The sequence below is a fragment of the Molossus molossus genome, unplaced genomic scaffold, assembly GCF_014108415.1.
Source record: "Molossus molossus isolate mMolMol1 unplaced genomic scaffold, mMolMol1.p scaffold_m16_p_1, whole genome shotgun sequence".
In the NCBI taxonomy this organism is placed as follows: domain Eukaryota; kingdom Metazoa; phylum Chordata; class Mammalia; order Chiroptera; family Molossidae; genus Molossus; species Molossus molossus.
The window spans coordinates 182,322,205-182,335,166 of NW_023425344.1; the positions used below are offsets into that span (position 1 = coordinate 182,322,205).

The window sequence follows — 12,962 nt, forward strand, 5'->3', positions numbered from 1 at the left end:
GGTCCTGGTTTTTTTTAAATAACATTCTCTCTATATACAGATCATGCATGTATATCATCTGTATATAGATCATAATGGATATGGATACAGATACCAAGGAAGGATTTTCATTCTAATTTCTCTTTAATCATATTCTGTTCTGTTTCTCAGCCTAGAACATAAAAATTCAGATAGGCATTCTTTTAGTAACCCCACACAGGAAGCCAAAAATAAACAAGCAAAGATTTGTCTTTTCCTACCAGCAACAACTTAATCATAATGTGTACATATATATATATATATATATATATTTAAATACCTGAAGAAACACCGGGCACTTTATAAGTATAATTTTTATTAACATGGTATCCCTGAGAGGCAGATTAAGGTATAAACATTATTCTGCTTTACAGAAAGGGAATTGGAAGCAGGCTGATTTACACATAAGACATCTGGAACCAGAATTCATATCTGTTTACCCCAACCAATGCTTTCCCACAAGACTATACAAAGATATACTAAAGATAGTAATCTCTCATTTTTAACAAATAGCATATTTCCTAAACCATCTCAGATCTTGAAGCATTGCTTTAGACTGGTGTTTCTTATATCTTCCTGTCTGCTTAGGTAATATGACTGAGATACCATCTCCCTTTAATTCCTAATAAATGTTAGATCGTTTGTACTAGCACTCCTCAACATCAGAGCTCTAATTAACCTCTCATCTAATGCAGTAAGTTGTGAATTAACAGAATATTCTATCTCCCCACTCCTCTCCTAGATCTCACTCTAGCCACAGAACTGTAAATGTGAATGTGAAACAGCTACTCATCCTAGGCCTTGGCCATCTGCTCGTGTTCCTCTTTCCTGACCTGCCCATCAAAGTATCTTCTCAAGACACTAGTTTCTGACCTTTGTCTCTCATAGGAGCTAGTCTGCTGTAATCGCTTTCTTCTCTTCCAGTACCAGCCAGCTGTTTCCTTATCAATAACTACAGCACAGAACCTGATTTCCTATCGATGATGAGAGTATCACCTCCTGATCTGCCTCTGGCACTCCACATGTTTCAGCTAAGGTGATTCTTTGTCTGCCTTAGCACAGTCTGTATCATACTGTCCCTCAAATTTTGTGCTGCTCCAAGCTTTGTCTAACCTTCCTTACAGCTTCTCCTTGCCCTCTGCTCCTTCTGCAGAAAACACCTTGCTCCCCAATGTTCCCATTTCTCATCCAATCAGCACGCAGTTTTGGAAAGTTCATCTGTCTAATTTACCCAGTAACCTTCCCTCTTTTGAACACTTCCTGCTTCATGAAGCCTTCCTGAATAAAAAGAAAATTCCTCCCAGATTTTTCTGACAGAAAACTCTAATACATTAGACCTTAACATTTATGCAATGTTAACTAGTGTTAACTATTGCAACTATACACATGTACTTATTATCTGTCCATGTCAGTGTTACTTTAGATTGTAAGGACAGGAACTGTCTAATTTGTGCTGTACAGGGCTCATCATACTATGAAAAGATGGGTAATTAATGCAATACTATTTGATTATAAAGATCAGATCAGAATTACACTGAAGAGCTGCTTTTAAAAACAGATGTATACAGTTAAATATATGCACGTGTGTGTGTGTGTATTGGCAACTCACCTGACCAAAGATAATCTGTCCTCCTTGCCATTAGGGTAATGAGTTGTTGGCTTGGTTTGTTTTCCCAATCCATGGGAGTGTGGCAGTGGCTTCTGCTCCTTGTAAGTTAGTATTGAGCACCCATGGGGAACCTAACACTAGACTAGGTGTTGGAGTGTGTGGAATATAGACAATTTCCTATTGGCAGCTTTAACTGCTTTCCCAATCACCACATCCAGCTGCCTTGCTCTTTGGGCTTCTGGACCACAAGAGACAGATGAAATTCAGATGAGAGAGACAGAAAAAAAAAAAAAATCAAACTAGTTGCTATAAATGTAGTATTCTATTCCAGTTCTTCTAGGGCTTGGAAGGAACTAAGAAATCCAAGGTTAACACCTCAATATTTATACAGGGTTTACATTGTTTCCCCATATAGAACATTTAGGTTCTTGACAAGAAGATTCATAGGTGAGAATCAAGATGGACATTAAACTTTCCTTCCTTTAGGTAAATGAAGAGTGCCAGACAAATATAGAGGCTCCTGTACTTACGAGGTTACAATGGGGTAATGTCCAGATAAATCTGTCATAAGTGGAATATATCATAAGTCAAAAATGCCCTTAACCTACCAAACATCATTGCTTAGCCTAGACAGTTTCTATTAAATGCATATCATGTTCATACCATCACAAAGTTGAACTATTGTAAGTTGGGGACCATCTGTATTTCATTCTGGGCACAGGCTTAAGTGAGCAGGAAGAGTCATTCCTTTTAGTATTTCCATTACTGTATAAAGAGCTAGACCTACTCAATGAGCCAAGTCTCACAACTTCTCCCTGAAATGCTCTGTGATGTTTTCCACTCGAAATGCAGCTGAATAACAGCATTAGGAAAGAAGGGTACATGTCAAACTCACAGGACCTACAACTGTGTCCTCTGTATTACGGGAATAGCAGGAGAGGGATTGAAATCTTTTCATTCTTAAGATGACTGCCTTGAGAATTTGATTCAAGAGAAACAGAAACAAATGGTGGGGTAAATGCTAGAGTATTTCCTAAGCTATTTTGGCACAGATAGGAGATGGATCTCACTATTGAAAGACTTTTTCAAACAATTTCAATACATTTATTGAGGTTCTTTTTTAAAAAATAGATCCTCAGCGGCTTACTTAGGCACTGATTGTGTTAGAAGTTTTTCTCGTGTATGGATTTCTCTGTGCTTATTCAGAGCAGAGCTTTTACTGAAGCACTTGCCACAATCATGACACCCATAGGGTTTCTCTCCTGTGTGGGTTCTATGATGTGCACGTAAGTCAGAACTCTTACTGAAACTCTTCCCACAGTCAGGACATACATGGGGTCTCTCTCCTGTGTGTATCCTCCGATGTGCACTAAAATGAGAACTGTTATTGAAGCTTTTTCCACACTCTTCACATTGATAGGGCTTTTCTCCTGTGTGGGTTCTCTGGTGAATTATAAGGCTTGAGCTCTGATTGAAACGTTTCCCACACTCACTGCATTGATAAGGTTTCTCTCCTGTGTGGATTCTCCTATGGGTGATGAAATTTGAACTGTCACGGAAACTTTTCCCACAGTCAAGACATTTATAAGGTTTCTCTCCAGTGTGGATTCTCCGGTGTCTAATGAGGCGTGCACTCCGACTGAAGCTTTTCCCGCAGTCAGCACATTTATATGGATTTTCCACTTGATGAGATATCTGATGCATGAGGTGGGAGTTTGGACCAAAGCTTTTGCTGTATCTAAGATATTTATAGGGTCTCTCTCCTGAGTAAGGTCTCTGATGACTTAGAACTTTACCTAAACTCCTCTCTGGGAGTGTGGATTTTCCTCTTCTTTCTCCTGGGGTCCTTTCCCATCGTCTTCGGCAAATTTTCCTTTCAGACCTTGCAAGTAATGTCCTATGTAGCTGTACTTCCTCAGAAATATCCCGTTTTAGATTCTCTTCATTCTCAAATCCAGCCTCAAAACCTGACAGAATAGAATTTTTAAAATTATCCATTTCCTCAATTAGTATTTGCAGAGGTAAAGTATCACATTAGATGATTAAAAATAAAAATTAGGAGTTCTAGCTCTGGCCGGTTTTGCTCAGCAGTTAGAGCATCGACCCATGGACCAAAGAGTTGTGGGTTTGATTCCGGTCAAGGACACATACCTTGGTTGCGGTTCATCCCTCTCACATCGAGTTTTCTCTCTCCCTCTCTCTCTCTCCCTCCCTCCTACTCTGTCTGAAGATAAATAGAAAAAAAAAAAAAATAGGGTGTTCTATCTCTCAATTATCATCTATTAAAATGCCAGTGTTTAATTTTTCTACTTGATAACCTATCATGTTTCTCATTTACATAGGGCTTATCAGTATATTCTTTTAATTCTTCCTGGGTGCCCAGGATCTTCAGAAAATCTCAGTATTAACAAGAAAAACCTACCAGATTTAAAGCTATCACCATGTTTATTCAAGAAAAAACACTTTCTTTTTTTGTTAGTCCTCACCAGAGGGTATTTTTTCCATTAATTTCTAGATAGAGTGGAAGGGAGGGAGGAGGAGAGAGAGAGAAACATCAATGTGAGAGAGACACATCAATTGGTTGCCTCCGGCATGACCCAGACCAGGGCCAGGGATTGAACCTACAACCCAGGTATGTGACATTGACCAGAAATCGAACCTGCAACCCTTCGGTCCATGGGCTGACACTCTAACCACTGAACAAAACTGCCAGGGCCAGGAAAGACACTTTCTAATGCTGTATTTTTGCCTCATCTCAGACCTATTATGGTATTCTAGTTTATGTTCTTTGCCAGTAACTAAAGGGATTAAAAGGGAATGTCCAGGAAAACTCTTGGAAACTTGTATATCCAAAAATAGTTATAGAAGTCCCCTTCTGCTCAAATTCCAATATATGTTGACAATAAAAACAGGGTAGAAAAGCCCAGCCAGTGAGGCTCAGTGGATTGAGTGTTGACCCATAGACTGAGAGGTCCTGGTTCAATTCTCGGTCAGGACAAATGCCCAGGTTGCAGGCTCAATTCCCAGTTGGGGTTGTGCAGGAGGCGCCCAATTAATGTATCTCTCTCACATCAATGTTTCTATCTCTTTCTCCCTTCCTCTCTCTCTAAAAAAATTAATAAAAATGTTTTAAAAAATAGGGTAGAAAAATACTTGGTGTCTTTCAAAGAATAAAAGGCCTCTGAGAGAAGAAATTTGCTAGGAAGTGTCTTACTAAAAACATTCTTTTTACCTGTGGAAAGATAATCACTAAGTGCTTACTCTAATGCCCAAGCTAGACTTTTAATATTTTTCTAAGAACCAAATGCCAGGCTCCCCAGGCCTAGGCTTTGTGAACTTGCAAATTTTTATTTTGAATTTACAGAATTTTCAGATAAACTCTGGATCCAAATTTCCTGGACTAAATCTGAGATTTAGTCAGCCTGTACATATACCCCCTAAAGCAGTATTTCTACCTAGAAGCCCAGTCTTAAGACATGCCCCATAAAATAGAGGTTCATCAGATTAAATGAAATCTCAGAACCTTAAATATGTTTTGTGATCCTCCATGAGGGATATTCAGCATTTCCTAAACCTAGAAGCCATTTTTAAGTGGAATATATTAATGCCCCCATGAAACTGATGCTCCATGGAACACCCTTAAAGAATGTTGATCTAAAAGAACTTTTGGAAGAGAAAACTGCTATTTATTGAATATTTATTATGTGCCCAAGCACTGTGCTAGATGCTTCATCATGGTACCTCATTTACATCAGCTTTTTGAGGTAGGTCCTCATAGATAATTAAACTTACAGGGTTAAATAACTTTCTCTAAGTTTCTTAACTTACAAATAAGAGTCTAGATTTACATACATATACAGGGATGGGCAAAAGTGGGTTTACATTTTGAGTATGCCAAACAGAGCTTATTCTTGTATTAATTATTTATTAATTATTGTATTTATTTGTATTATTTGTTTTATTATTATTGTTACTATCCTTACTTATGATTAATCTTTTAGGCAATGATGGCTGGTAATTTAACCTGCTTTTGCCCATCCTTTTACATGTATGACTCCAAAATCAGAATTACTCTTTCCACAAGGAGGGAAACCATAACGAAGTATTTTCTTCATTATACCTCAGCTGAGATTCAAAGAGTCAATTCCCTCAGAAATCTCAGACTTTTGTAAAAGTGTATCTGAAGAAAGAGGTTACTAGGTTTCCAAATATGTGTATAAAGCAGACATACAGCTGGTATATAAGCTGAAACTAGAAGAACAAACAAATGAGAATGAACTTTTAAAACCAACTTAATTCAATTATGGGTACACAATATGCTACTTGGGAAATGTTAGCTTTCAGATTCCCTGCTAGGTAAACTCCCTAGAAACCAGAAGCTCACATGTAGATAATAGCAAGTTTGCAATCATCTTAGATTGATGCTGTGTGAGGAGGCAAGTCAAGTGAGTAATTTATATCCTCTTACTGAACTGCTTTAATAGGGGATATGGGGAAGAGAGAGGTGGTCACAAGAAGAATCCATGAGAGCTGGGTATAGAGGTTTCAATCTGATTATTTTTCCTAAATCCCACTGCTTCCCCTTTGCTATTTAGACCTTAAGAAGTGAAAGGATCTTACCACTAGGGCTCTGGAATAAGACTGGAGCACGTGTCATGACAGCCCCTGGGGGTAGCTCAGTATCTTCTTCATCCTCCTCAGAATCATCTTCTGTGGCCTCTTCTGCCTCCTCGGCTTGCTTCTCAGCCTCGCTGGTCTCCTGGATGGGACAAGAGGCTATGTCTTCTTGGCCATCACTGGGAGGGGCAGCAACCCGGGCACTCACCAGAGCATCCATCTCTTCAAAGAAGGGACAGGTATCTGGTGCTTGGCCATTCTTGACTTTCCGATAGCTGGTCTGTAGGCTTTTAAACTTGGTCCGACATTGCTCTGGTGTCCTAAGGAAGCCATATTCCCATAACCGCTCAGCCACTGCTCCATACAACTGGCTGTTGCGGTGACAGTTCTGGAGGGCTTCATAAAACTGAGTCTCACTAAGGATTGCAAGATAAGTCTTCGTCTCTTCATAACCCCAATGTACACCTGCCACCAGAAGAGAAATTTCAACACCAGGCTTTAGAGCTTCAATTCCTTAACCTTACTGACTGCGTCTTTCAAACATTCTTTGAAAGTTTCCCAAAGAATGACTCAAAACCTCAAGAAACAGTCTTTCTTAAATCACACTGCTGCCTAATCCCTATTACGGCCCTTCACTCACCACAATCAAAAGGAAAGGGAGAGAAGGGGAGGGGAGGGGAAGGGAAGGAGGGAGGGGGAGGGAGAGGGGAGGGGGAAGGAAAGGAAAGGGAAAAGAAACAACCCAACAATAGCAAAGACCTACTGAAAGAGTACAAGATAAGGACCTAATAGTCATGCACCTTATCATTAGGAGAGGACTGGCAGAAGCCAGAAAGAGAAGGAAGCAGAGCAGACAGCATCTCCTGGCCTGAACATGTACTAGTGCTGCTGGCCCCCGTTGGGCAGGACTTCATCAGGATAATTACAGACCCTGCTCCCTGAAGGTAACCAAGGTAGAGGGAAGGGAGATTCAAAGAGTCTTCCTCCCACTTGAGAGCCAGCTGGAGATAACAGTGCTTCCATTATCCTCCACTCACTGCAAGTAAAGAAGGGGAAAGAATGGGAAGACAGAAAAAGTAGTGGAAAAGGATGAAAAGACAATGAAAATTGTAGCAGCTGGCACACGTGCCACGTTTGTGATTTAGCTACATTTAGTCCAGTGACAAAAAAGGAAAAAGCATGAAGGAAAAAAAAAAAAGGAAAAGTAGAAGCTAGGTAGAAAATTAGAACGTAACTAAAATAACATCACATATACAATTAAAAAATGAAGCAAAGATCACTGTTCACAGTGGAACTAAACTTTACAGATGTAGTCCTGTGCCATTCCCCCGTCTACAGTTCAGGAAACAAGCTCTGAAATAGTAAGATAACTGTCCAGGGGCACTGAGCTGATTAGTGGTCAGGGTTAGAAACAAAGCCTCATGACTGGTACTTTGGTGCCCATTCCATAACAACATGGTTGTAGAAATTACATCAACAGTAATAAAGGATACTTACAAAACTGTTCCACAGGCAAATAATATTTCAACATAGAGTGTTAAACAAGATTTCTTGCTGCAGAACTTCTCACTCCTCTTAAAATGCCAGTGTGTTGCGAATCTCGAGAAAACTCAGAAAATGTTTCCCCAACTTTGGACAATCCTTCACTATGCTATTCTAAGTAAAAAGGAACATATAATAAACTGATTTTGAGATTTGGGGGAGTAAAAGATAAAATAAAGCGCGAGTTCTTATAAGGTGCTCAATACATATTCTTCTTAAAGATAAAAAATAGTGCCAAGATACTCCTTTTCTTGAATTTGCTGAGTGTATTTATTTAAAATACCTAAACTTATTCCCTACTTTCTAGTACCTCATTGATTTTCCCACAGAATGAAATACACATGGAACTGAGAAGTGCCTCTTTGTTCTCTTTAGTGAAAAAGCAGGCAGATGACATTAACTTCTATGACTCCACATCCAGCCTCATAACTCCTCAAGTCTAATCCCAAAACCCCAAGAAGAAAAGCTTCTTACCACTTGGGCTTCGGAAAAGGACAGGTGCAGTCGAGTTGCTGGGGTCCTGGGTGGTGTCTTTCTGGCTCATTTCATCACTGTCAGACTCTTCAGCTGTGGCCTCTTCTGTTCCCTCCTCATGCTGCCAACTCTCTGGCTTTGGCTCCTCAGTCTCAGCATCACTGCTTGCCAGGCCAGAGTGAGAGGCTGCCTCTTCCAGGCCATTACTGGGTAGGGCAATGACCTGAGCGCTCATCAGGGCTTCCATCTCTTCAAAGAAGGGGCAGGTCTCAGATGCATGGCCACTCTTGACTTTCCGATAGCTCTTCTGGAGACCTTTGAACTTGGTCCGACATTGTTCCAGGGTCCGAAGGAAACCATACTCTCGGAGCCGCTCAGCCACAGCTCCATATACTTGGCTGTTTCGATGACAGTTTCGGAGAGCTTCATAAAATTCAGTCTGACTGAGAATTGCGAGGAGAGTTCTGGTCTCTTCATAGCCCCAGTGCACACCTGCCACTTTCTCATCCTCAAAGCCCCAGTGATCCTGTTCCACCCAGCTTCTTTTCTCTCTCCTGGATGGCAACAGGTCAGCATGCATTTGTCTGTCTCCTGTGAGACTGCCTCTTGGGAGTTCCTTTTCCTTGGAGCCCAGATCTGGGATCCAAGGCCCTCCTTGCTCCAACCTGGAGACCACACCGGATTTAGGAAATGGAAATCCTGCTTGCAGGGAAGCAAACAAAGGATGTCAAAATTTGGTCTGATCATTTTTTTTTTTAAATCGCTGAGTTCAGACCTACCTTTTTTATCCAAAAGGTTTATAAAGAAAATGTCTAAGGAAATATTTTCAGAAAGTGCAGTGTTGAAGAAAATGGGGAGAATACATGAAACCTCAAAAAACGAGAAATGTGTTATTTTCCAGAATAGGGTGACAAGAGAAAAGGATTCTGTGTATGTTCACAACAGATAACTCTGTTCCAAATTGCTCCCTAGCCCTCCTGACCACATGTAGGCAGGTCATGACACTGCTGGGAACAGTTACCTCCTGTCTCATATAGTTAGTTCTCCACTTGGGGCTAGAAAATGAAACATTTCAAAGGGGAGGGGAGCAGAAGGCAAATCGTCTTCAACTCATGATTCTTTCACACTCAGTCACCAAGTTCTAAAGGTTTTTCCTTAGTATGCCCTCTAGTCCTACTGCCACCGTCCAAGTCTAATCTCCTCACCTTCTCACACCCAGATAACTGCAACAGTCACTGTTCTACCTAGCTCCAGGCTCTTGATTCCTCAGCTCACATGCTGTACGGCTGGGCCTTAACCTTAGTGCCTACTAGGCACTGTCCATTCATATCACACTCTCCCCTTCCTATCTAAATTTAACCCATTCTTCAAGCTGTATTTGCCAATGACCCACGAAGCCCCCCTTCATCTTCCACTCTGCCAAATTCCTGTTGTACTCACACAATTGAGTAACAAGTCATTGTTTAGCATTATTTCAGTACAGTTCAGTTGAGCACATATTTATATTTGCTGTTTTGTTCTCAATCATATTATAAGTTCTTTAAGGATAGGCATTTTTCCTTATTGCACAATACCTTAAGGTGTCAAGCAGATGGTAGGTGTTCAAAAACTGATGAATTCTACAAGCCTGGGTGTGGGGTTGAGGGATTGCATATGGATGACTAGACTAGCTGAGAAGGCCAGTGTCTTTGACGATAAGGTCAGAATCCAGAACAACCTCAACAAGTTAAAGAAATGATCAAATAAAAAAACATACAATATGGAGTTCAACAGAGTACAAAGAAGAAACAGCTCTACAAAATCATGTACAAGATTAAGTGCTAGGCTGGAAGACAACAGGGAAGGCTATGAGAGTCCTGGGAATTACCAGGTGAACAATAATCAAGTAATTAGTTGAGCTATACTGAAAGAAAACAGTAAAATTCTGAAGTAAACTTCTTAGTCTGCCTCAACCTATCAGATCCTCACTAGAATAATATATACAACTTAGTTATCCACAATTGACATATTTGTAGAACTTAAAATTTACAAGGGAGAGTAACAAGAACTTAGTACATCTGAATAATGGAGCTTCTGGGGAAAAGCTTAAAGAAACAATTAGTTTATTTCAGAGAAAGAAAATTATTAAAAGGAAGACGTACCTTCAAGAATAGAAAATAATTTTTATGTAGAAAATACTGACCTAGTATCATCTAGTATCATCATTACCAAGAGGAAATAAAATAGTTCAAAGTTCTGATAAAAACTAAAAATAGTTCAAAGTTCTGATAAAAACTAGGGGACTATCCCTCTGGCAGGCTTATCAAAAGAGGAGATAAAAAGAACATTTACTGCAGCACAGAGCTAAACTATATGCCTTCAGAAGGTCCCCAACAACCACATACTCTACAATTGCCACTCATTCCTGAAACCCTTTCCCACTCACTATTCCCAAACACCACTTCCCAACTTAGAATGGTATCCTATCTTCCCATGTGAATCTACTCCTCACCGCTCCTTTGAAAAGGTCTGAGCTTCTCCTTTGGTTTCATCTGCTCCTGTGGTCCCAGGTCTGGGCTTCTTGCCCTCTCTTTCTTGGGTACACCCCTGGACTGGGGTTCCACTGACTCCTGCCGAACACTTAATAACTCTCGTGATGATTTCAGGGGTGTCATCTTCTCCAAGCGCACTTCCTGCCCCTTCACAGAGACTGTGACCTAGAAACAACCCCATTAATTGTCACTGCAGGGTCATAACAAGGGGCATTCCCAGGGGAGATTATTTAATACTTAAAAAAGACCACCATCCTTTTGGGACATGGCTAGGGTTGCAGGTGGTGGTGGTAATAGCTAACAAGAGTCATTCTTACTCCATTACTGTTAGCTTAGAGCAGCTGGAACTCCAGAAGGAAAAGATCAAAATAGTAAATCCAACTACAAGCTAAAAAAAATCCCTTCTTCTGTATTAAATAAAAAACTGAATCTTATGAATAACTCATGGTAACAGAAATAGCCAAGATACACCCAGGTAGCATCTCCAAATAAGCTGTATCTGAAAAAGTGACCTGATCCAGGATCAGAAGTGTAAGCATTACCAAGGGAGATTGCTCCCTTCTTTAAATCTGTCTGTACTTTAATTTGACCCCTTATCCTTTCCCCTGCCTAGTCACACACTTCTGAATTCCCCCTCCCTTCTCACCGAACGTCCAGGTCTTCCATGCTCTCTTTCTAAATCTTCCACCAGAGCCACAGCCTCCTCTCCATTTTCTGGACATTGCTCCTGTACCCATTTCTGGATCTCCCCAGGTAAGATGGTCAGGAACTGTTCTAGCACCAACAACTCTACAATCTGCTCCTTGGTGTGCACCTCCGGCTTTAGCCAGCGACAGCAAAGTTCCCAGAGTTGGCTGAAAGCCTCCCGGGGCTCAGCTACCTCCTGGTAATGAAATTTCCTGAAGCGCTGTCGGAAGGTCTCAGAGTTAGTGCTATTCCCTCTCAGAGTGGGTTTGGCCATCATTCGCAGCAGAAAGCAGCTTCCCTCCAATTAAGAGTCTGGGTTCCAGGGCTTACACCTATCTTCCCATGTCCTTGGAGAATCACCTGCTGATGAGTCTCCGAGAAGTTTCCTCCTAGGGTGGAGAGAGATGGCACTATCAGAAGGAATATACTCATATGTCTAAAGTCTTGCCAGAGCTGGCCTGACTTCCCATATATATGCTCCATGTGGCCATCTGAGGTAGCACCAACTTTAGGATAGCAAGCCAAAACTGAGCATGAAGAGAAAACTTTCAAAAGCTGCATTTCCGGGCGACTTCCCAGGGCAGCCTGGGGAAGCAGCAGAAAAAAGAAAACAGTCTGCTCCTCTACCCCCTCCCCCAAATCTGATCCCATTTAGCTCCACTGACCAATGTTGCATAATGAGTTCGAACCATATGGAAGACCTGGAGCTCAGGATCTAACAAGTCACCATCCTGCTCAAGGCAACAAAAAGCCTCTGTCCAGCGGGGCGCAGCTGATCTCCCCCAGGCTCTCTACGTCCGCCCTGCCCCCTTGGACTCCACAACTACCAATTCCCACCCCAGACAAAAATCAAGTACTGAATACTGGGTCTTTGTTTTTCCTCACAGCAGATGTAACCGCTCAGCAAATATTCTGACGGGAAACCTCGCGACTGGGAGAAGTTGGTTTTGGCTCCTGAAGCGAGTGTCGGGTGGGCTTGGGGAGAGATGCACTGAGTTGGTGGAGAACGGGAGTCCGAGGGGGTAATGGGAATGGATCTCCTGAGGACGAGCTCGGGTGCCGGCCAGGAGATCCGAGTGCTGCGGAGTTCGCGGGCGCGGAGCTCAGCTCAGGGAGCGGCGGGTGCGGGGTTCCGGCCTCTTTGTCTTCGCTCTCTCCGGCCAGGTCACTATCGGAGCCGTGGTGCAGTCCCCTCCAGAGACCCCCTGCCGGGCTAAGGTGCCTGAGAGCCTCTCCAGCACACCCCTGGAAGTGTCTCTCTCGGGCTGTCCCTCAATCCACTCGCCCCTCTGCCTGCGAGCCAGCCTCATCGACCCGGGGTCGGCCCCAGGCCCGGCTCTCCAGCCTTCTTTCTAGTCCAGCTCCCAAACCGGAAGTCCAAGCGGGTGACTAGGCCACCGAGGGCGCATGCGCAAAGCCAGCTACCGTGACTCAGGCGAAGCCTGGGCTGTAGAGAGACGGTGGGCCCGGCCACCGCGGCGTAC

The 12,962-nt window shown here is 42.2% G+C and overlaps 1 protein-coding gene across 4 annotated transcripts; it reads right to left on the reverse strand.

Moving 5' to 3' along the window:
- Positions 1-330: 330 nt before the first annotated feature.
- ZSCAN29 (zinc finger and SCAN domain containing 29) lies at positions 331-12,931 on the reverse strand. Of its 4 annotated transcripts, none has more exons than XM_036258410.1 (6): positions 12,364-12,931; positions 11,438-11,867; positions 10,752-10,956; positions 8,261-8,959; positions 6,248-6,709; positions 331-3,594 (listed from the first exon to the last, which is right to left on the reverse strand). In XM_036258410.1, the coding sequence occupies exons 2-6, from the start codon at positions 11,753-11,755 to the stop codon at positions 2,771-2,773; spliced, it is 2,508 nt and encodes an 835-aa protein (XP_036114303.1). In that variant the 5' UTR covers positions 11,756-11,867; positions 12,364-12,931; the 3' UTR covers positions 331-2,770. The 4 variants fall into 4 exon arrangements, with proteins under 4 accessions (XP_036114303.1, XP_036114293.1, XP_036114286.1 ...); XM_036258400.1 differs by having other exon boundaries at positions 12,343-12,931; XM_036258393.1 differs by having other exon boundaries at positions 12,336-12,931.
- Between the last annotated feature and the right edge of the window lie 31 nt (positions 12,932-12,962).

Bases quoted from the DNA above. Each gene is read 5' to 3' on its own strand.
- ZSCAN29 (XM_036258410.1), bottom strand. From the start codon at position 11,755: ATGATGGCCAAACCCACTCTGAGAGGGAATAGCACTAACTCTGAGACC. The intron at 10,957-11,437 runs GTGAGAAGGGAG...GGTTGTTTCTAG, and splicing joins ATGGAAGACCTGGACGTTCG to GTCACAGTCTCTGTGAAGGG. The intron at 3,595-6,247 runs GTAAGATCCTTT...CTATTCTGTCAG, and splicing joins CTTATTCCAGAGCCCTAGTG to GTTTTGAGGCTGGATTTGAG.